The sequence below is a fragment of the Hemitrygon akajei genome, chromosome 9 (genome assembly GCF_048418815.1).
Source record: "Hemitrygon akajei chromosome 9, sHemAka1.3, whole genome shotgun sequence".
Classification (NCBI taxonomy): Eukaryota; Metazoa; Chordata; class Chondrichthyes; order Myliobatiformes; family Dasyatidae; genus Hemitrygon; species Hemitrygon akajei.
Genome location: NC_133132.1, coordinates 152371807 through 152399767, shown reverse-complemented (window position 1 = coordinate 152399767; position 27961 = coordinate 152371807). Strand labels below are relative to the sequence as shown.

At 40.6% G+C, this 27961-nt stretch overlaps 1 protein-coding gene across 2 annotated transcripts in view; it reads left to right on the top strand.

The window, feature by feature from the left end:
* The window catches only part of lama2 (laminin, alpha 2), a 374730-nt gene extending 348124 nt beyond the window's left edge, over window positions 1-26606 (top strand). For both annotated transcript variants that reach the window (XM_073057306.1, XM_073057305.1), the window contains exons 55-63: window positions 3311-3487; window positions 7275-7449; window positions 12266-12378; window positions 14838-15027; window positions 19682-19837; window positions 21294-21447; window positions 22577-22707; window positions 23379-23601; window positions 25928-26606. In XM_073057306.1, the coding sequence (XP_072913407.1) occupies window positions 3311-3487; window positions 7275-7449; window positions 12266-12378; window positions 14838-15027; window positions 19682-19837; window positions 21294-21447; window positions 22577-22707; window positions 23379-23601; window positions 25928-26079 (1471 nt within the window). In that variant the 3' untranslated portion in view covers window positions 26080-26606. The remainder of the gene's footprint in view (window positions 1-3310; window positions 3488-7274; window positions 7450-12265; window positions 12379-14837; window positions 15028-19681; window positions 19838-21293; window positions 21448-22576; window positions 22708-23378; window positions 23602-25927) is intronic.
* The last annotated feature ends 1355 nt before the right edge of the window (window positions 26607-27961 follow it).

Here is a 27961-nt window from a genome sequence, read left to right as displayed (position 1 = left end):
TGACTTTAGAGCTGGACTTTCTGATGCATAAAGGGACTGGCTTGTATGTGGCATGCACTCAAAAGAGGCTATTATCTGGAAGAGACATGACCTTAGAACGGGCATTGACCATTGCAATATCATTAGAGATTGCGGGAAAGGATGCAGCAGAGTTATAGAAAAGGAGGTTAGAATGTGAAATGCACAGATGTCCCTGAATAGTGCAAAAAGCCAAAGATGTTATTGATGTGAAAAATCCTCCCATGATACAAATAACTGCTGGTTCAAGGAAAAAGTGTGCAGAAGATGTCACAGACAAGGTCACAGAGTGAGAATGTGCGAGGCAGGCAAAAAGCACAACCACGTGAAAAGTCTCACACACAAAACTAAGCAAATCCATAACGTTGCTGAATGTAAACCAGAATCAGACAACATGGAGTCTGACCAAGGTGAGCTGTCATGCCCAGAGCTGCATAGTATAACTGAAGCAGATCACAAAATCATTTGGATCACAGTAGATGTGTCCAGGGTAAAACTGAAAATGGAGTTGGATACAGGGTCAGCTTTGTTAAACTTTACGTATTGAAAAGTGGAGGGCCAGTACTTTACAGATGTGAATGGTTGAGAAAAATCCAACTAGACTGGAACTCAATTTAAGCTCTCAGTGTGACATTAACAGGGAATGGCAGCCCAAATGGTAGCACTAACCAGAGACAGTCATAGCTGCTTAATGCTAATGGGAAGGTGTTTGAGATAAACAGATCGAAGACTTGGCCAAGAGCTGTTCAGGGTGATTAAAACTTCAAAATGCACCTCCACAGGCACCATTACACCCGTGGGAGTGGCCGTCTTCACCATGGCAAAGAGTACATATTGACTTTGCCGGGCCATTCATGGTCTCCATGCTTCTGATTGCTGTGGATGCTCATTCGAAGTGGCCGGAGGTTATACCAATGAAGTCAACCATCTCAGCAAAGACTGTCTCCACTCTGAGGTCTATCTTCCCCAGAAACAGCTTAGCAGAACAAATTGTGAGTGACAATGGACCACAACACACGTCAGATAAATTCCAACTGTTTATGAAGAAAAATGGCATCAGACATTTCAAGTCAGCTCCTCACCACCCAGGAATGTATGGGTTCGCTTAAAGGTTTATTCAAACCTTCAAGAAGTCCATTAAAGCAATGTTCAAGGAGTACATTTCTCTACAGCTGAAGGTGGACAACTTCCTTTTAGCGCATCAGAACTCTGTTCATGCGACGACAATTCAAACACCTGCAATGCTGTTCATGGACAGGAATCAGAGATATCGTGTAGACCTCCTGAAACCAGATCTACAGAGGGAAGTGCAGAATAAACAGTTCAGCCAGTCGCCAAGTGAAGCAGCAAGGAGCTTCAAGATTGGACAGGAAGTCCTCGCGTGTGATTACTGAGAAGACAAGTGGACACGCAGTAAGATAGCTACAAGAACTGGACCACTGATGTATACAGTGGATGTTGGAGACCAGATATGGAGATGTCATGTGGACCAGATATTGGATGTTCAACTGAAGAACACACCTGAGTCAACTGCATCCAACAAGACACATTACAGTCTGGATTTACCTCTCAGTGATGATGTCACTGACAGCAAAGTGACACTGGAAACCGAGAACGTTGCCTTAGACAAGACACCTACTAAACCTGATGCCACTCCACAGGTCCAGAGGAACTATCCTAAAAGAAACAGATCACCACCCAAAAGACCGAACCTTTAGGACTGTGAAGTTAGTTATGGACAGTTATTACGAAAGCATGTTTATCTGGAATATGGGGTTATGAAAGGGAAATTGAATGGTACATATAATTTTATGTTGCATTGATCTAAAGGGGGAGGAAGTGTAATGTATCAAGCTATTTCTTTTAGAGCAATGACCCGTCTCCTGAGCACTACGTACTGATCTACGCATGCTCATTGTTTGTTCTCTCTCTCGCTGTCTCTCTCACTCACTGCAATGTGAATGCACCAGTGAGCCATCTCCGTCGAGTGTGCCTTTACTTAAACGATTCATAGTTGTGCACAGACACAACACTGCCTACAGAGCCCTCCGTTTTTCTGAAATCCACATGCCTATCTAAGAGTTTCTTAAATGCCTCTAATGTATCTGCCTCAACCCCCATGCATGGTGAGGTATTCCACGCACCCACTTATCCCTGTGTAAAGAACTTACCTTTAACACCCCTACTATACCTTCCTTCAATCACCTTTAGCAGCCATCCCATGAACCCCCCGTATCCATCACATCATCCTCTGCCTCTACTGCCATCTCCAAAAGGATCCTACCACTAAACATAGTTTAACTCCCCCAACAAAGATCACTCCCTCCAAGACTCCCTTGTCCATTCGTTACTCCCCACTAATCTCCCTTCCGGCATTTATCCTGGCAAGTGGCCCAAGTGCTACACAAGCTTGTTCACCTCCTCCCTCACCTCCATCCAGGGTCCCAAACATCCCTTGCAGGTGAGGCAACACTTCACCTGCGAATTGGCTGGGGCCACCTTTTGTATCCAGCCCTCCTGAATTGGGTTCCTCTGCATTGGTGAGATCCGTTGTACATTTGGTCACTGCTTCGTTGAGCACCTCCACTCCATCCTCCAGAAGCAGAACTTTCTGGTGGTCAAACCTTTAAATTCTAATTCCCATTCCCATTCCAACATGTCAGTCCATGGCCTCCTCTTGCACCAAGATGAGGCCTCCCTCAGGGTGGAGGAGTAACATCTTATATTCTGTCTGCATAGCCTCCAACCCGATGGCATGAATATTTATTTCTCCTTCCAGTGAGAAAAATATTTTCCCACCCCATCCCCTCTTCTTTTAGTTCCCACTCTGGCCTATTACCTCTTCTTACCTGCATGCTGATATCACTTCACCCTAGGTTCCCCTCCCCTTCCCTTTCTCCTATAGTCCCTTCTCCTTTCCCATCAGATTCCATCCTCTGCAGCCCTTTGCTATTTCAACCCATCTGGCTTCACCTATCCTTCTCCCCCTTTCCCCATCTTTTTATTCTGGGGTCGTCCCCCTTCCTTTCCAGTCTCAAAGAAGGGTCTCAACCTGAAACGTCGACTGTTTATTCATCTTCATAGACACTGCCTGGCCTGCTGAGTTCTTTCAGCATTTTGTGTGTGTTGCCTTAAAATTATGCCCTCTTCTATTAGCCACTTCTTCCCTAGGAAAGTGTTCCTGACTGTCCACTCAATTTATATTCTTCAAATAATTGAATATTAGTATTAACTCAATTGTGGATTTTAATTTTTATGGCTGCACCTAACAGGATACTCCTTTTGCGTTCAGCTTGCTTACGGTGCAGGTCGATGAAGAAGAAGCTCAGAGACAACGACTACCGAACGACCAGCCTCTGAGCATTAAGAGGCTGTTTGTAGGAGGGGTTCCCACCTCATTCCAAGCTAGTCATTTAAGGAATATCGTCCACTTTGAAGGTTGCATTTGGAACTTGGTCGTTAACTCAGTGTGAGTAAAAGCTTGATGGATTGTCAGGAAAAGTGACTTTTAGATAAAAGACAAAATGTAACACTATGTTCTGTCTGCCAAGCCTATATGAAATGCATGTTATAGAAGCATAACAATGTCTATATGCCTGTAAAACATCCCTTGGTAGGAGTTATTAAAAAAAGCAGTATAGGAAAATAGATCCAACCATGGATTTTGTGACTCTATACATTATATGGGAATCTACAACACAGAAGCAAAGCATTCGTCCATCCAGTTCATGTTTCTCTGGGTTCTAGTGCAAAGCAATCAGTCGTGTTCTCACCTTTTGGCATAAAACTGCCATTATGTTCTTTCAGAGCCAATGCAATTCACTTGTAAAATATCCAGTTGAAATTTCTACTACCAGCTTTTCTGACTGAATTCCAGATCATGGGGTGGTATGGTATTGGTTTGCACAACACTTTATAGTGGTGACGACATGGGTACAATTCCTGCCACTGCCTGCTAGCAGTTTGTATGTTCTCCCTGTGATCACGCAGGTTTCCTCCTTGTGCTCCAGTTTCCTTCCACGGTCCAAAGAGGTACCAGTTGGTAAGTTAATTGGTCATTGTAAATTGTCCCATAATTAGGCTAAGGTTAAATAGGGGGCTTCTGGGTGGCAGGAATTGAAGAGAAGTAAGAGACTATTCTGCGCTGTTTCTCAATTTTAAAAAAATCATAGTCCCTCTCCCTACAAAAAAAAAGTTACTTTCCTCATGTCCTCCCTGTATATTGCCTCTCACTTTAAATTTGTTTCTCTTGCTTCTTGAACCATTCAGTAATAGAGATTTTTCTCCATTTATCCTATCTAAATCCACAATTATCTTGTGCACCTCTTCAAATTTCCTGTTAAACATATTTGATCTATGGAAGGTAGCCATAAATCTCTGGATATATTGTGACGTAACTTCTCTGCAGCTCCCCGAGCTCTTAACAGTCTTCAAAGTTGCAACCAGAGTTGGGACCCTGCTCCAATCATAGCCCATCCAGTCATTCATATACTTTCAGCATAACCTAGAGAAGCAAAGATCTGCTGCCACTGGAAAGCTGAAATAAAACCATTGAGTATTGGAGGTACTGTAAAGGTCATCAATTGAGAGAGAAGCAGAGTTCATATTTCAGGCCAATAGTTTTTTTTTTTAAATCTGAAACAGAAACAGTGATAAATTAAACGTGCTTTAAGGAGATAAGGATTGACATGTCAGTTGAGTGAGGATGATCCGAGATGATCTGTCTGTAAATAGAAGATAGAAGAAAACAGAGATGAGAGATAAATAAAAAGTTGCTAGATCTAGATCTTTAGGGTACTAAAGGAGGTGGCTCTGGAAATTGCGGATGCATTGGTAATCATTTTCCAATGTTCCTTAGATTCAGGATCAGTTCCTGAGGATTGGAGAATGGCTAATGTTATCCCACTTTTTAAGAAAGGAGGGAGGGAGAAAACAGAGAACTATCGTCCTGTCAGCCTAACATCAGTAGTGGGGAAGATGCTAGAATCCATTATTAAAGAGGAAATAGTGGCATATCTAGATAGCAGTGATAGGATTGGGCCGAGCCAGCATGGATTTACCAAGGGCAAATCATGCTTGACTAATCTATTGGAGTTTTTCGAGGATGTAACCAGGAAGTTCGACAAGGGAGATCCAGTGGATGTAGTGTACCTCGATTTTCAGAAGGCATTTGATAAGGCCCCACATAGGAGATTGGTGGGTAAAATCAGAGCTCATGGCATTGGGGGGAAGATATTGACGTGGTTAGAAAACTGGTTGGCAGATAGAAAGCAAAGGGTAGCGGTGAATGGGTGTTTCTTGGAATGGCAGGTGGTGACTAGTGGTGTGCCACAGGGCTCGGTATTGGGACCACAGCTGTTTATGATTTACATCAACGATTTAGATGAAGGCATTGAGAATAACATCAGCAAGTTTGCTAATGATACTAAGCTGGGTGGCAGTGTGACATGTGATGAGGATGTTAGGAGAATTCAGGGTGACTTGGATAGGCTGGGTGAGTGGGCAGATACTTGGCAGATGACGTTTAATGTGAATAAGTGTGAGGTTATCCATTTTGGGAGTAAGAACAGGAAGGCAGATTATTATCTGAACGGTGTAGAGTTAGGTAAGGGGTCTAGGAGTCCTTGTTCATCAGTCACTGAAGGTGAATGAGCAAGTGCAGCAGGCAGTGAAGGAGGCTAATGGAATGTTGGCCTTTATTACAAAGGGAATTGAGTACAAGAGCAAGGAAATCCTTTTGCATTTGTACAGGGCCCTGGTGAGACCACACCTGGAGTATTGTGTACAGTTTTGGTCTCCAGGGTTAAGGAAGGACATCCTGGCTGTAGAGGAAGTGCAGCGTAGATTCACAAGGTTAATTCCTGGGATGTCCGAACTGTCTTATGCAGAAAGGTTAGAGAGACTGGACTTGTGCACGCTGGAATTAAGGAGATTGAGAGGGGATCTGATTGCAACATATAAGATTATTAAGGGATTGGACAAGATAGAGGCAGGAAATATGTTCCAGATGCTGGGAGAGTCCAGTACCAGAGGGCATGGTTTAAGAATAAGGGGTAGGTCATTTAGGACAGAGTTAAGGAAAAACTTCTTCTCCCAGAGAGTTGTGGGGGTCTGGAATGCACTGCCTCGGAAGGCAGTGGAGGCCAATTCTCTGGATGCTTTCAAGAAGGAGCTAGATAGGTATCTTATGGATAGGGGAATCAAGGGATATGGGGACAAGGCAGGAACTGGGTATTGATAGTAGATGGTCAGCCATGATCTCAGAATGGCAGTGCAGGCTCGAAGGGCCGAATGGTCTACTTCTGCACCTATTGTCTATCTGTAGGGTATAATGCACAGGAGAAGCAGAACACCTCAAATTTTATAATTCTGAAGTAAAAACAGAATGTTTCAAGTTTACAGAAATGGAAAGGAGGAGGACAGCGAAGAGTAGATTGGAAATAGGCATGTCTTTGGGTAACAAAGGCAGGATCTAACTCAGTTTCTCAATAAGTAGAGAGCAGTGGAAGGAAAACCACAGGTCCATGTCTGAAAATGTTGAACTGATTAATTATTTTATATTAAAATCCCCAACTTAATGAACTCAAGCTCATTGTTTTGTGCAGAACGATGAACACATTTCCTAATGTGTGCTAATGCAATCTGTTTTAAACTGTTTGTTTTCAATTTGAATTCTGTTCGTGTATTGATGGGTCTCATATAAGCTTGTGATCGGAAAACCTGGAGTGATAATTTAGGGACATGAGTTCAAATCCCAAACTGAGAAATGTAAATCCGGCTAATTAAATAAAATCCTGAAGACTAATATCAGAAATAATGCATATGGAATAAGCAGATTTGGAGCAGAGTTTTGTTCTTTGCCTTTCTGATTGTCTTCCATAAATTCCATTGCCACAGAAGTGCTACCCGTATTACACCAATGCAATTTCTTTATTTAGCATATTATTGCTTATCCAATCTAATCCATTCTTTTTCTTGATCCCCAAAAACAATTTATAAAGGACTTGTTTTTCTTTTTTTCCTAAACCAGTGTAAAAATTTTATAACATGCTTCTATTTTATTTTTGCTGAACAAAAATTTGTTTTAGATCACTTCATAAAACTCTACTGTACTTGTTAACAACTGCACTCAGTTATGGCAGATTTGAGGTAATTTGTGCGAATAGAAAACTGTTGTATAGGGCTGTTCTTTTGTTGTGGTCTCTATACATTAGTCACATAACTGTTCTCGTACTCTTGTTCTTTATGCTCCTTAGTCCTTTGGATTTTGCTCAGCCGGTATCTTTCGAGAATGCAGACATTGGGAGGTGCCCAATTCTAAAACCTTCAAAGCCCGTGGTGAAAGAAGATGAGACTGAAGTGCCAACTGGAGCCCCAGCTGAAATCTCTCCAAGACCCATTCCAGACACAAGAATTCCTACACCATCTCCTGTAAGTTTATTTTCATCAAATGGGCATAATGCCTTCATAAAAATCATACTGATTTACAAATCAAAGGAAGTTCACTTGTTGGTTTAGTATTCATATGTGAGCTTATTGTCTGTCCCTAGTTACAACCGCAGGGGAGCCACTTACCTGAACTATTGCAGGCTCTGTGAAGTACTCCCACTGTGCGGTTTAGCTATGGAGCACCAGGATTTTTCTCCATAAACAATGAAATCTGGGTACGGGACTGACGAGGAAATTGGCAAGTAATGGGTTTCTCATGAGACCATTTCACTCTCTTCAAGGATAATACCATAATTTAATAAATTCTCGGCAACACTTTCAGTTGCAAATCCAATGGTGCACTAAAAGATCTGAAAATCAAGTACAAAATCTGTCTTGTGACACAGAAGAATATCCTAAGATCCATCAAGTCTTGGCTACTCCTAAAGCAATCTCTTCCCCTACTTGTATCTCTCTAACATGGTCATTAACAGTACCTGATGATCCTTCCACCCATCTGCACTAGAGTGAAGGAACCAAGCAACCTACTGTATCTGCTGGTATATTGTTGTGATGTGGTGAGGACAAGAGCTCCCACAGGAAGTCCATGTTGTCACTGGGGGAGAAACAAACTTCACTTAGACTGTATCAGAGGTTAGATTAAACCTTTGTCACTGGAGCTGTGAAATGAGCACAGACTTATCAGAAGCAAGTTTTTATTTGAGTTTGAAGCATTCAAAAACATTCACTGAGTAATGTTAGCATTTTCCTGCAAAATCTGGATCCTTATGTTTGGAGATGCACTGTCACACGGAGCAGCCAAGACAAATGGTGTAGGTGTATTTGATGGGAAGCTGCATAAACACTAGAGGGAGAAGGGAATATTTTATCGCTGATATTGTACAGAAGGTTTCTGATGTATGTATCATCAACAGCTTTTGATGTGTTTTTATACCCAGATGATTGACAAAATCATATTCTTAGCATCTATTTCTAATAAACTTTCTGGTTTCATGGGAAACCCATTGCTTGCCAGTCGTGGCCGTATTTCTTCATCTTCTGCCATGTAATAACTGAATAAACAGATTTCATTATCCCAAGAAATGCTAATCTAACTTTGAGTTTCCTATCTACTAAAAGTCGGAGCTGTAAAATAAATTTGCTGTTACCTTAATAAACAATGTTAAAACTCAGAAATCACTGACAAAGGACTTGCAGTATAGAATTAATAAACACAAGAGATTTTGCAGATGCTGAAAATCCAGAGCAAAATGCTGGAGAATTTTCCCCACCCTGTCTCCTGTAGAATTGCCATTCCCGTTTCTCAGTTCCCTTGTCTCCACGCCAACTGTTGCCAGGATAAGGCTTTTTTTTCCTGAACAACAGAGATGTCCTCCTCCTTCAAAGAATGGAGTTTCCCTTCCTCCACCATTGATGCTGCCCTCACCTGCATCTCCTCCATTTCCCAGACACCTTCATCCCATCATCCCGCCACTTTAACAGGAGTACGGTTCCTCTCGTCCTCACCTACTACCCCATGAGCCTCTGCATTCAGAACTTCTTCACATCTTCTGCCATCTTCAATGTGATCCTACCTTCAAACATCTTTACTTTCCCTTCCCTTCTACTTTCCACAGGGATTCTTCCCTTGTCCATTCGTCCCTCCTCATTAATCTCCCTCCTGCAAGCTGCCAAAGTGCTACACCTTGATTCAGGGCTCCAAACAGAGCTTCCAGGTGAGGTCACACTTCAGCTGCGAAACTGTTGGGGCTGTGTATTTTATCTTGTGATCCTGATACAGCCTGCTCTCAAAAATCACTGACAAAGTCTTCTACATTGGTGAGACCCGACGTAGACTGAGTGATCATTTTGTCAAGTACCTTCACTCCATTTGCCATTAGCAGGTTTTCCTGGTGGCCAGCCATTTTAATTCCAATCCCATTCCCGTTCTGATGTTGGTCCATGGCTTTTACTGCCATGATAAAGCCACTCTCAGTTTGGAGAAGCAACATCTCATATTGCGTCTGGGTAGCTTCCAGCCTGATGGTATGCATATCAATTCCTCTAACTATTGTTTATTTCCCCCCTTGGGCCTTCCCTCTTCTTCCATTCCTCTCTTTGGCTCCCTTCTCAACTTTCCTCTTCTCCTCACCTGCCTATCACTCTCTCCTACTGGCACTCCTCCTTCCCTTTCTCCCCTGGTCCACTCTCCTTTCCTCCTCCTCCAACCCTTCACCTTTTCCACCTATCATCTCTCTGCTTCTTACTTCCTCCCTCACTCACCTGATATCACCTTCAAGCTTATACTGTTTCCCCTCCCCCCACCTTCTTCTGGCTTCTTCCCCTTCTTTTCCAAACATAGAAAACCTACAGCCCAATACAGGCCCTTTGGCTGACAAAGCTGTGCCAAACATGTCCCTACCTTAGAACTACCTAGGCTTTACCCATAGCCCTCTATTTTTCTAAGCTCCACGTACTTATCCAGGAGTCTCTTAAAAGCCCCTATCGTTTCCGTGTCCACCACCATTGCCGGCAGCCCGTTCCACACACCCACCACTCTGCGTTTTAAAAAAAAACTTACCCCTGACATCTCCTCTTTACCTACTCCCAACTGCGCCCTCTCATGCTAGCCATTTCAGCCCTGGGGAAAAGCCTCTGACTATCCACACGATCAATGCCTCTCATTACCTTGTATACCTCTATCAAGTCACCTCTCATCCTCCGCCGCTCCAAGGAGAAAAGGCAGAGTTCACTCAACCTATTCGCATAAGGCATGCTCCCCAGTCCAGGCAACATCCTTCTAAATCTCCTCTGTACACTTCCTATGGTTTCCACATCCTTCCTGTAGTGAGGCGACCAGAATTGAGCACAGTACTCCAAGTGGGGTCTGACCAGTGTCCTATATAGCTGCAACATTACCTCTCAGCTCTTAAACTCACTCCCACGATTGATGAAGGCCAATACACTGTATGCCTTCTTAACCATAGAGTCAACCTGCGCAGCAGCTTTGAGTGTCCTATGGTCTCGCACCACAAGATCCCTCTGATCCTCTACACTGCCAAGAGTCTTACCATTAATACTATATTCTGCCATCATATTTGACCTACCAAAATGAAGCACATCACACTTATCTGGATTGAACTCCATCTGCCGCTTCTCAGCCCAGTTTTGCAGCCTATCAATGTCCCATTGTAACCTCTGACAGCTCTCCACATTATCCACAACACCCCCAACCTTTGTGTCATTAGCAAATTTACAAACCCATCCCTCCACTTCCTCATCCAGGTCATTTATAAAGATCACGAACAGTAGGGGTCCCAGAACAGATCCCTGAGGCACACCACTGGTCACCGGCCTCCATGTATGACCTGTCTACAGTCACTTTTTGCCTTCTGTGGGCAAGCATGATGAAGGGTCCGGCCTTCAACAGTTTATGCATTTTCACAGGTGCTGTCTGACCTGCTTTCCTCCATCATTTTGTGTGCGTTGCAAAGAATTGGTGTTTATTTAATCGAACCAAGATGGTGTTCTGAAGGAATGAAAAATAGCCTTTTGTTAGTTATACTCAGAGTACACTAAGTATAAAGCAGAAAATTGATTTTTTTTAAATTGATCCAGTTCTAAAAAGATACAGTTGACAGTGCCAATGCCAGGCTTCAAAGGTATTTAATCATTTAATCCTGTTTTCCTGACTTTATTTACCCTGATCCTTCTAAAGTTATTGATCCTGCTTTGACAACTTTTTTAGAAAGTTCATTCTAGATCATAACATCAGATTTTTTTAAATAAATTTTTTAAAATAAATATCAGAATAAGTATCAGAAAGAATTCATAAAAATTGCATTGGCAGTAGCCAAAAAGGCTATTGCAGTTACTTGGAAATCGGATTCATACTTAAGTATAGATTGTTGGAAGAATGAAATTTTCAGCTGCATTCCACTTGAAAAAATTACTTATAATTTAAGAGATAAATATGAAATATTTCTGAAAATTTGGCACCCTTATTTACGAAAGATAGGATTAAATATATAGGTGCTCTGAAGATAAAATTATTGGTTATCTGGGGAAAGAAATAAATATATTTACTAAAGCTATTATGGACTCCATGGAGCATGTGGGGATCTTCCGATATCCAGGCATTCTTTCTTTCTTTTTTCTTCTCTCTTTTTTTCTCTTTCTACAGGGATATGGTAGGGAGGAGGGGTTAAGAGGAGGGGGGAAGGGTTAATAAATTTTTTTCCTTCTGTAACCTATTTGAAAATTCAATTTAAAAAATTTATTTAAAAAAATTAAAAAACACTTATTTAAAGCAAAATAAACTCATCCCCTCACCTGTTATTTACACATTTACCTTTCAGCTAGTTACATCCCATCTGCCTTGAAACTCCTCCTAAGTTTCAGTTAACCATTCTCACTCAGCCTTAACCCACACTCTTTCCAGATAGCCTCCAAACCTGGGCTCGCTGTTATATCGGGACCACCTTTAACGTTAGACTGGAACTAATTCTAATCAAATTACGATATTAACCTCATTTAGCCTTTTTTACTCAAAACGGGGAGAGGAATGGAATTAAAGGAAGCCTTCCAGTATGGTGATGCTTCATGCAAGTTCTCTCTGACAAATAAAAGCATCAGTATATAATTAAAGTTGGCTAATTGTGGTTTCCCTGTTGCTTGAAGTGTTATAGTGTTAATATTCGTTTCATCCACTGAGTTAATTTGTGGCATTGACTGGTCAAATTTCTATACTCAACTGTACCATCTTGGTAATAATATGTAAATGATGAACTGTCTCTCTTGTCTGATTTTTTTTCCAAAGACATCCTGTGCTGCTGACCTTTCTCCTATTGTGTTGACAAAAGCCAAATACTTTGGCTTATCCAAGAACAGTCACGTTGCCATCGAATTTGATGATACCAAAGTCAAATCTGGGTAACTTTTGAAATTTAAAATTACGTAATTACTTGTGACACAATGTTCTATTTCACAACCACATAATTGACGTTTATCTCTCCGGGGTAAATGATGACGGGAAGCTTTGCCCTCACCTTATATATTAAACTTATTTACGTAACTTATTAGCACACTTGGCTGCTGGGAAGTAATTGATGCAAAGACAGAGTGCAGAAGGGTTATCATTTGTCTGAAGACATAAATGCAGATGAGGACCTGAGCAACATGAAATTCTTCAATTTCTAATTCTTGTTCATAATGCCTAAAATATTGGTCTTAATTTTCCATTAGCTTCTATTTTGACATAATTGATAAAAATATTATAGGACGGTACAGTAGACCATAAGACAAAGGAGCAGAATTAGGCCATTTGGCCCATCGAGTCTGCTCCGCAATTCAATCGTGGCTGATCCTTTTTTTTTCTCCTCCTCAACCCCATTTCCTAGCCTTTTCCACGTAACCTTTGATGCCATGTCCAATCAAGAACCTATTGAACTCTGCCTTAAATACACCCAATGACCTCGCCTCCATAGCTGCACAAATTCCACAAATTCACCACCCTTTGGCTAAAGAAATTTTTCGGCATCTCTGTTTTGAATGGGCGCCCCTCTATCCTGAGGCTGTGCCTTCTTGTTCTAGACTCTCCCACCATGGGAAACATCCTTTCCACGTCTACCCTGTCTAGACCTTTCAACATACGAAAGGTTTCAATGAGATCCCCCCCTCATCCTTCTAAATTCCAGCATAGTAGCATAGTGCTACAAAGCTTTGCAGTACAGGTGATTCCCACCGCTGCCTGTATGTTCTCCTCGTGACTGCGTGGATTTCCTCTCGGTACTCCATTTTCCTCCCAAATTTCAAAGACGTGTCAGTTAGTAGGTTAATTGGTCATGGTAAATTATTCTGTTATTAGAATAGGATGAAATCAGGGATTGCTGAGAGGCCAGAAGGCCATATTCCTTGCTACATTTCGATAAATAAATATATGTTCACATAAAATCTATATTTTACATTATTTGGTTGAAATGTACTTTTTATAAATGTGATTCTATCATGATGACCAAAATTTATTACCAGCAACCACCTGCTAATACCTATCTTGTATGTGTGAGATAAGATTCCCTGAATGTGCTGGAACCAACTTACTGATCCTAAATTGGTAAGCTTTATATCATGCCATGGCCTTAAGCAATGCAATGTTACCAAAATAAGATCAACCCCATAAACAACTGAATATATTATTCCATGTCCTAAGGCTTAGCTGGCTGTCAAATTTGTCAAAGTCTTTGAGATTCATGTTATTCAATATCATTTCAGAAATGTAAAAAAAAGTAACAGAAAGTGCTAACAACACACGCACGCATGCACGCACGCACGCACGCACACACACACACACACAAAATGCTGGAGGAATTTAGCAGGTCAGGCAGCTGGAAATGAATAAATAGGTGACATTTCAGGTGACAAACAGGTGACATAAACAGGTGACAGGATTGGAAAGGAAGGGGGAAGATGCCAGGGACTATTAAAAATTATTTTAAATAATTTTAATATAATGAATTAAAATCTTAAAACACCTGACACTTTTAAACAAGTAAAACCATGCAACTAAGTTCAATTCAAAAATTGGAAAATACTTCACACCTAGCCTCCCTCCCAGTTGTCGACAGTATTGAACTGAATGGTCTTGCCATTCTTATCTAGTTTGACATTGGGCATCTTCCCCAGGTTAAGAGTTAGAAAAATGCAGCAAAAGCCTTCTCCACCACTGGATTCTGTGAATTCATATATTCTGTGAATTCAGTGTCAGAAGACACCAGACAAAACCTGGAAGAAGAATGCCCAGCAAATTCAAGATTTCCATATTCAATATGTGGACTTCCATGGGGAAAACAAAACATCAGCAATTCAGTGTCAAAGTGCTGGCATTTCATGGCAATTTTTGGCCCACTAATTGACACATTAGAGGAAATGCCCCTCAGATGATATTTTGACATTTGTGTAGAATTTGTTTCTTGGTTTTCAGTGGCAAAGCACATTGAGCAGAAGTCAAACCTAGTAAGGTTGTAATTCTTTCAGTATACAAAAACTACATTTTCTTCCTGACAAAAGGAAGGTAGATCTGATAGATCCTGTTAAGAGTTTGCCATTCTCCTCACAGATTTTCTTTACTGCTTAAGGTATTTAAAATAATAATCCTGTAATTTGCAGTGGCTGCATATATTTGTATGTTGTTAATTAAATCTAAAACTGTTAAATATGATGGCCAACTGTTTAAGGAGATTCAATTGTAGGATTTTATTTCAATAGAATTGCTATTAACAATTACCTGTAGCTGTGTGATAATACAAAACCGGAAAATAAGCTCGTGTAGGATTTAATTCTACACTCATTGCAAAATACTGAATGTTTGATTAATGATTCTGATTTGTTTGCAGGCTCACAATAGAGTTTGAAATACGAACAGAGGCTGAATCTGGTCTTGTATTTTATATGGCCAGAATTAACCACGCAGACTTTGCAACTATTCAGATAAAAGATGGAATGCCTCATTTCAGCTATGACCTTGGAAGTGGAAACGCCAGTGCTATTATTCAAAAGAAGATAAATGATGGTGAATGGCATAAGGTAATTAAAGCAATTAAAATCCATTCCTAATTTGCCACCTAAAACTAAATCCAGGAAACTGATCTTCTGAGTTGTACAATTGAAGAAACACCATAAAATCTCAAAAATAAAATTGGACTCTCATGTTCAGATTTGGTCACCACTTTATAGGAAGGATGTTAGAGCTAGCACAGAGGAGATGTATCAAGATGCTGCCTGGATTAGATAGCATGTCTTATGAGGAAAGGTTGTGTGAGCTAAGGCCTTTCTCTTTGGGGAAAAAAGGAGGATGAGAGCAGACTTGATAGAGGTATATAAGATGTAAAGAAAAATGCATAGGTAGAGTGGACAGTCAGCACTGTTCCAGGGTGGCAATGGTAATACAAGAGGACATACTTTTAAGGTGACTGGGGGAAAATAAGGGAGGGATGTTAGAGGTAGTTTTTTAAATTTTACCCTGAAAGTGATAAGTGCTAGGTGTGGTAGTGGCATCTGATATATTAAGGACATTTAAGAGACTCAGATACACTCATGGACGAAAAACAAATGAAGAGCTACATATGTGGGAGGGAAGGGTTAGATTGATCTTGGAGTAGGTTAAAATGTTGGCACAACATTGTGTTCCATGTATGAATGTTTTCAAAACATTGTAAATGTTTTAAATCTGTTATAAAACTGTAAATACTCAGCACTCTGGGCTTTTGCTCTTTATACATGCCCCCACAGGTCACAAAAGTATTTGCTTCCTGTGAACTGCTTGTAACAAACAGTTCACAAGTTGGGAATCCAGTCGTGAACCAAAAATGGGTATTGCAAGCTATTTGCTGAAATAATGCCATGCACATCCATGCCTTATACACCAAAAAGGAGCCAAATCGTAAGAAATAGGAGCAGGAATAGATGATCTGGCCCATCGAGCTTGCTCTCTGTGGACTCTCTGACGGTGGTGTCTGAAAAGAGGATGCAGTCCAATTTGCATGCCATCTTGGACAATGACTCCTATCCACTCCATAATGTACTGGTTAGGCACAGGAGTACATTCAGCCAGAGACTCATTCCACCGAGATATAAAACTGAGCATCATAGGAAGTCATTCCTAACTGTGGCCATCAAACTTTACAACTCCTCCCTCGGAGTGTCAGACACCCTGTGCCAATAGGCTGGTCCTGGACTTATTTCCACTTGGCATGATTAACTTCTTATTATTTATGGTTTTATATTGCTATATTTCTTCACTATTCTTGGTTGGTGCGGCTCAGGATCAATAAAGTATGTCTGTCTGTCTGTAAGATCATGGCTGATCTGGCCATGGACTCATCTCCACCAACCTGCCTTTCTCCCATAACCCTTAATTCCCCTACAATGCAAAAATCTATCCAACCTTGTCTTTATATTTACTGAGGTAGCTTCCACTGCTTCTTTGGGCAGAGAATTCTACAGATTCACTACTCTCTGGGAAAAGTCATTCCTCCTCATCTCCATCCTAAATCTACTCCCCTGGATCTTGAGGCTATGTCCCCTATTTCTAGTCTCACCTACCAGTGGAGCAACTTTCCTGCCTCTATCTTATCTATCCCTTTCATAATTTTATATGTTTCTCTAAGATCTCCTCTCATTCTTCCAAATCCCAGTGAGTACAGTCCCAGGCGACTCAATCTCTCCTCATAGTCTAACACCCATCATCTTTGGAATAAGCCTGGTGAACTTCCTCTGCACCACCTCCAAAGTAAGGAGACCAGAACTGCACACAGTACTCCAGGTGTGGCCTCTGCAGTACCCTGTATATTTGCAGCATAACCTCCCTGCTCTTAAATTCAATCCCTCTAGCAATGGCCAACATTCCATTTGCCTTCCTGATAGCCTGCTGCACCTGCAAACCAACCTTTTGTGATTCGTGCACAAGCAATCCCAGAATTCTTTCTACCATTTAAGTAATAATCTGATCTTCCAATTTTCCTTCCAAAGTGGATGACCTCGCATTTACCAACATTGTACTCCATCTGCCAGACCCTTGCCCACTCACTTAACCGATCTATATCTCTCTGCAGACTCTCTGTATCTTCTGCACAATTTGCTTTTCCACTCAATTCAATATTATCAACAAACTTAGATACTCGGTCCCCTTTTCCAGATCGCTAATGTATATTGTGAACAGCACCAACCCCTGAGACACACCGCTCACCACTGATTGCCAATCAGAGTAGCACCCATGTATCCCAACTCTCTGCTTTCTATTAATTAACCAATCCTCTAACCATGCTAATACATCACCCCCAACTCTATGCAACCTTATCTTACAGATAGGTCTTTTATGCAGCACCTTATTGAATGCCTTCTAGAAATCCAAATAAATAAAATCCATCTGTGTTCTTTATATCCTCAAAGAACTCCAGTAACTTTGTCAAACAGGACCTGCCTTTGCGGAATCCATGCTGTGTCTGTCTTAATGGATCCATTTCTTTCCAGATACCTCGCTATTTCTTTAATTGATAGCTTCAAGCATTTTCCCAACTACAGATGTTAAACTAACCAGCCCAAAGTTACCTGCATTTTGCCTATATCCTTTTTTGAACAGTGGCATGTCATTTGCCATCTTCCAATCTCCAGGGACCTGCACAAAGTCCAGAGAATTTTGGTAAATTATCACCAAAGGCTCTACTATAACTTCTGCCGTTTCTTTGAATACTCTGGGATGCATTCCATCAGGACCAGGGTCTTTCAAAGCCTCTGCCATTTCATCAATATCCAATATCAATTTGGAGGATGAGAAGGGGGAATTGATATTGGGTATTGGATGAAATGGCAGAGGCTTTGAATGACTATTTTGTGTCGGTCTTCATGGTGGAGGACGTGTCTTACATGCCTAAGGTAGAAAGAGATGAGTTATACAGCTCTCATGACATGCATGCAGTTCAACTGTTTGAGTGATTATGTAGAAAGTTTGAAGTTGATAACTCATCTCCTTCTACCCTGGGCCATGAACTTAACACCCCTGATGAGTTATTAACTGATGAGTATTTAACTTCAAACTTTCTGCATAATCACTCAAAGAGTTGAAATGCATGTGCATTTAACAAGAGCTGTATACCTCATCTCTGTCTGCCTTAAGCCACAAACTTATCAATCACCCTGGCTGTGGACACTTCCTGGAGGTCCAAGATCCGTATGCTGTACAACCGCTGGACTAAGTGTGTAAATGTAGGAGGGGACTACGTTCAAAAATAAATGTGCTAGGTTTTCTAAAGTTGACTCCTTCTAGCTTAGGCCACGAACTTATCAATCACCCCTCATAGTGTAGCCTCTTGCACTCTTATGCTTCAGCCACGGAATCCTCCCACGAGACTGTGAGTTTCGAGATGTAGATAATCTGTTATGAAATGGACCAGAGAATCAAGTCTGGCCTAAGGTCGGTGATAACAATTTTCAGTGGGAAGGTGAGTTGTTTATTGCCATCCACCAACATTTTCCAGTCACGGGCCATGTTCATCTGTCCTGTTTCTGGCTTAGGTGGGAGATTATTTGGTCTGCTTCTTCCCTCCTGGACAAATGCTGCTCGTGTCAGAGCATAAGTCATTCTTTTGGGCAAGGAGTTGGTTGCTACCCTCTTGGTCTTGATTGCCACTGTCATACTCTTCAAGACCTGGTTGTGATGCCACGTGCATCTGCCTTGTGTGAGGCTGGTTTTGCAGCTTGCCAGGATATGCTTGAGGGTTGCTGGAATCGGGCACAGGGCAAAGTTGGGAACTCACCGAACCATTGGTGGAGGTTTTTTGTGAAGGAAGCATATCATACGTAGCTCTGATGAGAAAGCTAAGTCTGTTTGCTTCCATCTCCCATATGCCCTTCCAGCTGATTTTCTTCCTCGCAGTGCTTTCCCTCCACATCCATTGCCCCTGCTAAGCCAGGGAGACAGCCTTTGCATTTCTGTCTGACTCTTCTTGTCACAGTACTTCCTCGACAACCATCTTCCTTCACTCTGGAATTGTGCCAAGTGGGTCCACTAGCTGCCAGACCAAAGCCACCCTTGCCCTATTGGACTTGCTCTAAGCCTAAGCACTGCTGTGGCTTGCTGCATCGCATCAGCCGGGGTCCTTTTCTGCCCAGATGATAAGGTCCATGCAGCATAACTGATGGTCTTGTCATGAGAGTCTTTGAATGTCATCTGATCGAAGATATGCATGATAATTTTAAAATAGAGGCATTGTTTAACTGGGATCCACTGTCGTGAATATAGGGGTTAAGAGTGACTGGTCTTTGTGTAAGTAAAGGATGAATATGAAAGGGGTTGCAGATTTGGGAAGCACTGATCTTTGAGTTTCTTGTTGGGGGGGTGCAGATGGCAACACATCATGGGGGTGGAAGAGAAAGTGCATTGGAGCCTGAGGAGCTCCATTTCTGTTCAGATGGGTAGCGAAGAAATGAAGCAAAATGTCATTACGATGCATATTAAAATAACAGTGCTATAAGATAATACTACCATGATCAAATGAACTGAAAAGAAATAAGGTAAATATATTTTGGATAGTTTTGTGGTTATGGAAGACATAGTAAAAAAATGTAAAGTTTAGTTTTTTTTTAAACTTGGTAATAAAGCATACTGTATAATTTTACACAAAGTGGAATAGAAATTATTTTAATATATGTTTTAAAAAAATATAATATATATTTTTTGCAGATAAGAATTGAGCGAGTTAAAAAGAAAGTAACAGTGACAACTGGCCTCAGTGTGGCAACTGCAGTCAGCCCTAAAAATGCAGATATCCTGGATGTTGTGGGCATGATTTACATTGGAGGGTTGCCTAAGAACTACACTACACGAAGAATTGGCCGTGTAAGATGTGAAGCTTAAATTTTTTCTTAAAATACTCATCAGTTCCTACTTCAACCCACCTGATTTGCAAGACAGCTTCTCTCCTCCATAACAGTATTAAATTGATTTTCCATCCATCACCAACACCAAAGATAAGGGAGTAGTTTTTACCATTCATATGATTGAAATGTCAAATGAATCTCATTTTCAACTCCTTTGATGCAATAAAAATAGTATTAATATCTCAAGTCATACTTCACAACCATAGTTGTGATCCCTGGTATCTTCTAGGTTTTCTCCAGGCTCTGATGCTCCTCTAGTCAGGGTATTCAAGGCCCTCCAGTATGACCCAGGTCAAGTTTAGTTTTAATACATTTCAATTTCTTTTCTGTTTCACTCAGTAGGTCCATTCATAACCAGTCAAAAATGTGATTTTTTTTGTGCTTTATACAGGTAAAATTGCTCTAATGTATTTGTTGTCCTTGATATCTTAACCTTCTTCTGTTTTTGATGATAACTCTCAAAACTTATCGTATTATCACTATTATACAGTATATAAAATTGTATTTCCCATATACAATATACATATATCCATTTAGGATTTATTTGTAGCCCTCCTTATTTTTCAGAATATCTTCGTATTCTCAGCAATCTTTTGGTTTGTGCTTCCCTTGGCCAGGAATAAGTTTCCTTCATCCACTGAAAGGAAGCAAACTCTCGATTGACTCTGCAGTATACACTAATAATCATTTCTTTAACTCCAGGCTTTCTCTCCATCAGTACTGCTACATTTTCAGCTATATTCATGTCTGAATTATTTTGTGGGGCAAGCATTTTTAGAGCACCTTCTGCATTTACTGCAGCCCCTGCATCTTTCCAGACACTTCTTCAGAAATAATTTCCAACCTGAATGTGTTTGAACAATAATGAAAATCTCTTCCTAACATAATTAAACACTTAGTGTGTTTTGTAAGTTTGGAGAAGTTTAGGTTTGAATCTAGTCTATCTACAATTCAAATCATCTGTGGTGCCTCAATAATCTATGGATTTTTCACAATATTTGCACATTTATATTTAATGGGAATTTTGCCTTATGCAAATCTGAAGTGGGGTGCAGGACCTTAATTCTGTAATAATACAGTTATTTCTACATTCAGAGGATTTTAATGCTAGAAATGGATTAGTGTTTTGAAGTATCTTGTTAGTAGGCCTCTATCACATTGAAACTGGCTGCATCCTGTGATTAACGAGGAAGTAAAGCCATGGCTTATTTTGAAACCATAACCAAACTGTTAATTCTTGGGAAAAGTAAGTAAAACTGAGACTGGGGTTAAAAAAACCTAACTTTACTAAGACTTGGCTGTGCCATTTTGACCATCTTTTAAAACCGAAATTAGCAATGAAGACATATCAGAATCCTAGTCATCTCAATGTACATTTGTATTTGAAGGTCTGTTTATTAATTTTGTCAACACAGGTAGTCTACAGTATCAATGCTTGCATCCGTAACTTTAAACTGAATGACAATGCTCTTGATCTGGATAATCCAGCCTCCAGCCTGGATGTTGGTGCCTGTTTTCTCAACAGTCAGAAAGGAACTTACTTTGATGGAACAGGATTTGCCAAACCAGGTAAAAAATACCGAATTGATATTTCTTCTACTTTCTCCACTCACAATGTAACCAACCATCATTTGACAACTAAACTCTCCTGATCCATTATAACTCACATGGTAGAATTGCAGAGTTTCTGTTCACCAGTATAATTTTCTCCTGATGTGCTTTTTAAATAGCAAATCTAACTCCCAATGTCAGCCGTATTCCACTTTCTGATTTGTACTTATCGTAGTGCATTTCTTTGAATTCACATTGACATGAAGAGCAAAATCTAATCAGCAGGTCGCTTCTGAAATATGCCAGTGTCGCCAAGCATAACAGAAGCAGATTGCACAGCACTGAAATGGTGGTTGTTACCTAATTGAGAATATTTTAAAACATGAGGAATGCACTAATTGTTTGATTAGAAGTACCTAACCATTATCAGTTTACATAAAAGATTTCTAGATCTCTAAAACCTAGTGTTTTTATTAAGAGTCAGTTCCAAATATGATCTGTGATGAAAACACGAGAAAATCTGCAGATGCTGGAAATGCAAACAACACACACAAGATGCTGGTGGAACACAGCAGGCCAGGCAGCATCTATAGGGAGAAGAACGGGCCCAAAACGTCAACAGTGCTTTTCCCTATAGATGCTGCCTAGCCTGCTGTGTTTCAGTAGCATTTTGTGTGTGTTATCTGTGATGAAATTTAGTTTCTTTAAAACTCCTGTCAATATTTTGCTCTATTTTCTGATCTCTTTTTAATGCAACCCTGATCTTCTGAGGTACAAAACCTGATGATATTACGTGATAAACACAAGAAATGCTGCAGATGCTGGAAATCTTAAGCAACGCACACAAATCTTTATCAGGATGAAGGGTCGTGGTCTGAAACTTCAACTGTTTATTTTCTGCTCCAGCGATTTCCCATATAGTGGGTTGAATTTGTTATTTTGCCTTCATGTGCCTCTAAGTAAATGCCAACATATAGAAGGGATTGAGTGATGTGTGTGCACACTGCTTTGCTTGAAAACCTTTTACATTAGAGTAATGGCTGGAATAGCAGCCAAAAAAAGAGATCAATTTGATTGATTATTCCATTCTAACTTAAAGTGTGCAAAGCTTCTAACAATTACAGTTTGTTTCTTTGTGCCAATTCAGTTCCACGTTATAGGGTTGGAATAGATCTACAGATCGAGTTTGATTTTCGCACTACACAGAGGAATGCCGTCTTATTGGGAATCAGCAGTCAGAGAGTAGATGGACTGGGCATTGAACTAGTCGGTGGAAAAGTAAGTTATAATTAGAAGCTGAAACAAACTGATCTGAAAAACGGCTGCAACTTGCATTTGTATTATGTTTTTAGTGCAAAATTGCAAACCAAAATCTCCCCTGAAATGTTCTCAAAACAGATTTTGGCATCAAGACAAGGGACAGCAACCATTGATTACAAAGCAATAAGGTTTATGAGCTATTTAAAGAATTTATAATCTTGACAGCTGAAGGCACAGCCAACTGTAAGAAAAGTAAAGTTGGAGAAGTGCAAGAGAGCAGAATTGGAGGGGGGGGGGGGGTAAATATCTCCAAGTGTTGAGTGGGATCCAGCATCAGCCATGTTGGGATGGTGGAGAAGACTCGATGGGCTGAATGGTCTAATTCTGCTTCTATGTCTTAAGGTCTAAACCACAAGCAGCTATAAGGTCATGGAGAATTTTGGTAGCAAAGAAAAGAACTTTATAACCGAACTGCTCTTAAATGGAACCAGTGAAGGTCAATGAGCAGGCTTCTCTTGAATGGTCCGTAATTGTGCATGAGAATGGCTGTCTGGATGCAATTAAGAATCTATTAAAGTGCAAAACAGGATATCTTTAATGATGCAATATATATAATATAACATTGATTATTTCAGCCGGATCTCAGCAATGCTTTGCCTAATAGTTCTCCTTTCACATTTTAATGTTAGATTTTGGTTCACAATGATAATGGAGCTGGAGTATTTACTGCTGTCTATGAGCCTTTGCACTTCACTGAGTTGTGTCATGGACGGTGGCACAGTGTAATAGTCAAAAAGATTAAACACCGTTTGGAACTGACAGTTGATGGAAAGAGAGTGGAAGGCAGTAGCCCAGTTGTAACCTCCACTGCAACCGACACCAATGATCCAGTCTTTATTGGAGGTTATCCAGGTATGCACACATTTGTTTCAAATTATTTTCTTTGTGAAGTTTCATGACCAACTGCTCTTCTGGGGGTGCCGATTTCTTGAAATTTTGCCATTTGTGTGGGAAAATTACAATCCTGCAGCATAGCTTTGATGCAGCTGGCTGATTTACTGAAGCATTTCAGGGGCAGTTGAGAATCAATTACATTTCCCAGTGTTTGGCTTCATAGTTCGTCCATGCTAAGTCAATATGGCTTATGAAAAGGGTTGAATTTTTACAAGAAATAAATAGTTTTCAACACACGCAAAGTGCTGGAGGAACTCAGCAGGTCAGGCAGCATCTATAGAAATGAATAGATAGTCAACGTTTCGGACTGAAGAAATAGTTTATTTAATTGATGAAGAAGAATTCAATCACCAGCTTACACTTGCTTGCATCATACACTGGAGTGTGCTCTTCAGTTACCTGATGAGGAAACCGTGGCCTTTGGCCAGGAGCAGATGTCGTCAGGAGGTGCCCAACCTTCATAGAGTGTTTCGACCCTTAACCACTACAGTGTCCAGTTGGCAGGTCAGCAATGGTGGCCAAGTCACTGCCCACCTGCTCCTGACTTCCAGCTCAGTTCCCCTTGCCTGCTCCATTTCCAGAAAGAAGCTCTTTTTTCTTCCACCCCCATTCTGTGAGCTACTTGGTTCTTGCTGTTTTTATCAAGGCCCAGCACAGACAGCAACCTCCATGCTGAGCTTGCTGGGAACCCTCTATGGCCGATCTCCATGGGGAATAGCCACATCTGCCATCCTCTGTCCTTGCACTCTTGGACTAAGGTCTGGTACTTCAGGACCTTCCTCTCATGGGCCTCCTCACATCCTTCCTCCCTTGGTACTGTGAGATCCACCAGGATGATTTTCTTGCCCACAGTGAACCACAGTATGATGTCTGGTCGAACTGTGGTTGGCACCTCCTCTGAGAACTGCAGCTCCCTCCCCACACTGACCCTCATCTCCCATGATATGGCAGTTTGCAGCAGATTGACTGTGATCTGAAGCTTTAGATTACCGGTAATAATTATTGGCCCAAGTCAGGCACAAGAGGTCCACACCTCGAGCCAGCCACTTGAAAAGGTGTGCTGACTACACTTAATTTATGCAGCCATGCTGCTCCAAACATTCTTGAGGCTTCTCTATTGAAGCCAATCCCAAAGAGAGAAGAGTTTCATAAGCAACCTCAGAGTCTTCAGCTGTAGACCTACAATCGCACCGTTGGGTCTTACAGCAGCATATGCTGTCAAAGAACTTTTCAACTCATTCTGTATTGTTAAGTATCTGAGACAGAAACAATTGAAATATGTTTAAATTAATATGGTTTAAATAAAAACATTTAACTTGTGTAATTAAAGTATAGATATATACAAAACATGCAGTAAACACAAGATCCTGCAGATGTTGGAAATCTTGAGCACACACAAAATGCTGGAGGAACTCAGCAGTCAGGAAGCATCTATGGAGGGCAATAAACAGTCAATATTTTGTGCCAATGACTTTCATCAGAACTGGAAAGTAAGGAGGCAGTAACCGGAATAAGAAAATGAGGGTAAGGAGTACAAACTGGCAGGTAATAGGTGAAACCAGGTGAAAGGAAAGATGGGTGGCTGGGAGAGGGGGAATGAAGTACGAAGCTGGGATATGTTAGGAGGAAGAAGTAGATGACTGAAGAAAAGATAATCTGATAGGAGAGGACAGTGATTCATGGAAGAAAGGGAAGGAGGAGGAGCACCAGAGGGAGGTAATGGGCAAGTGGGGAGAAAATTCTGGTTGGGAAGGAACCAGAATGAGGAATGGAAAAAGGGAGGGGGGCGGGGAGAAGTGTCCAAAAGTTAGATAATTCAATGTTCAGAAAAAGAACAACCATTTAGTTTCACTTATTTTGCCATTACGATTGGCAACCCATTTCAAATGCTTGATATGTCAGCCAAGTCTGGGATAAAGCAGAGGGGCCAGGTATGAAGTGCATCCGGACTCTCAGCTCAGTTATAATCAATAACCGCCACCTAAGGTCCAGAACTCATTGACCTGTGCTCAGTAATAGGAGCTACCAGCTAGCCATCAGTCCAGATCTGTTTAAACTTCACACAGACACATATAATAACCTTAACAGTGTGATTGTGCCATATTCCTCAAATAGCTATTCTGGGTAATATAAGTTCATGTCATCACCTCTTTGCTCATTGGTCAGCTGAAGGATGACTTGCATTTTCTCATCAAAGCAACTGCTAAATTCACTATTCCCTTTATTTTCAGTAATTATGCTTACTTTTTACTGTAATAACTCATATTTCTCTTATTCATTTCAGAGGACATGAAACAGTTAGCACTGACCATTAATACTCCTTTCAAAGGCTGCATACGTAACCTGAAGCTCACAAAGCCAAGTCAGACACTTGAAGTGGACTTCAGCAAATCAGCGGAGCTCAAGGGAGTCCAACCACTCACCTGTCCAGCATAATGGAATTAACCAGGCTGTTTTAAAACAAAGATGAACGCATATATGGTTTAGAGTAAGCCTGTATCTTGTACAGGGCAAAAATAATTTTGGAGACTCAAATTAAACTATACCTTCATATTATTTCTGCTATTTTTCTTCTTTTTGCTGAACGTTGCAGGATAGAAAGACGGCAGAGAGCAGTCAGTGGTGGATCAGCAGGCTGTTATATGCAACTCTGATATTAAATTGCTTTGCTGTCAATGGAATTAAATGCCAGGCACAGCATTTAATGTTGAGCAAATGCAATAACATCCCTTTCACACTTAATACATTTCTTGTCCTGTGAGCTGAAGAACATTTTGAGTTTTCATTTATTGAGTAAGGTTAAAAATAAGCCAATTTTTTACCCTGTTGATGCAATTTCCTGTTCAATATTTGCAATATGTAGAACCACCCACTAATTTTTCTGCTTTTTTTCTGTGTGTAACATTGTAACCAGCAGTGTGCAATATGGTATAACTATATCAGTAAACATTTTTGAAGCGGAAGTCGTGGTTTCATGTTTAAGTGAGGCTGGCAATTAGAAAATTTGCTCTTTATTAAAGAAATTTCAAAGAGAACAATTTCATAAAAGTCCAATAAGGTGCCATGTTTGATCATCTACATTGGTACATTAGAGAACTTAGCACGTAAGCAAAAGGTCTGTAGATTTCTTGGAATTTGAAAATTGCATTTGAAAAAGATTTCTATGAAAAAACAATTTTGTTGGGGAAAAATTTGGGAGTTTTAATTTCAGCGAGGATTACTACTGTTGTTCTCTCGTAATTGTATAATTTTAAAAACAAAACACTGGATAGAGACTGAAGTATAAAGAGAGAAAAGATTAAATATAAAGTTAAATACTGTAGCTAATTATATCAAACAGGAAACAAAAAGTTCTCTTTCAGATATATAAAGAGTTAAAAAGAGCCAAGGATATCAGACTGCTGGAAAACTACACTGGAAAGGTAGGAATGGGGACAAAAAATTGATGAATGAACTTAATAAGCATTTTGCATCTGTGGAAGATATTAGCAGAATGCTAGAAATGTGAGAGTGTCAGGGGACAGAAATTAGTGTCATTGCTACTACTAAAGAGAAGATTCCGGGATGGTTCTGGAGGACTAGAAAACTGCAAATGTAACTCCACTAAGAAGAAAGAGGCAGAAGAAAGGAAATTATAGGCCAGTTAGCCTGACTTCAGTGGCTGGAGAGATGTTGGAGTCTGTTATTAAGGATGAAGTTTCAGGGTACTTGGAAGCACGTGATAAAATAGGCCAAAATCAGCATGCTTTCCCCAAGGGAAAATCTTGCCTGACAAATCTGTTGGAATTCTTTGAGGAAATAACAAGCAGAATAGTCAAAAGAGAGTCAGTGGGAGTTGTTTATTTGCATTTTCAGAAGACCTTTGACAGGGTGCTGCATGTGTGGCTGCTTAATACCCATAGTATTACAGGAAAGATACTAGCATGGATCGACTGATTTGCAGGAGGCAAAGGGAGGAAATAAAGAGGGCCTTTTCTGGTTGGCTGACAGTGACCAGTTGAGTTTCATAGGAGTTGGCTTTGGGACTGTTTTTCATGTTATATGTCAGTGATTTGAATGAATGAATGAAGCACTTGTACATAGTTAAGGTGCCAAAGACTTTTGCACATAACTTTATGTATTGTGCTGTAGTACTGCCGTAAATAATAATAAACAAATTTCATGACATATGTGAGTGAGAGGGGCGGGTAGTGTTGAGGAAGCAGGGTAAAGGTGTGCACTACTTTCTGAATGTGGAGAAAATTTAAAAATCAGAGGTGCAAAAGGATTTGGGAATCCTCATGCAGGATTCCCTGAGGTTAACTTGCAGGTTGAGCTG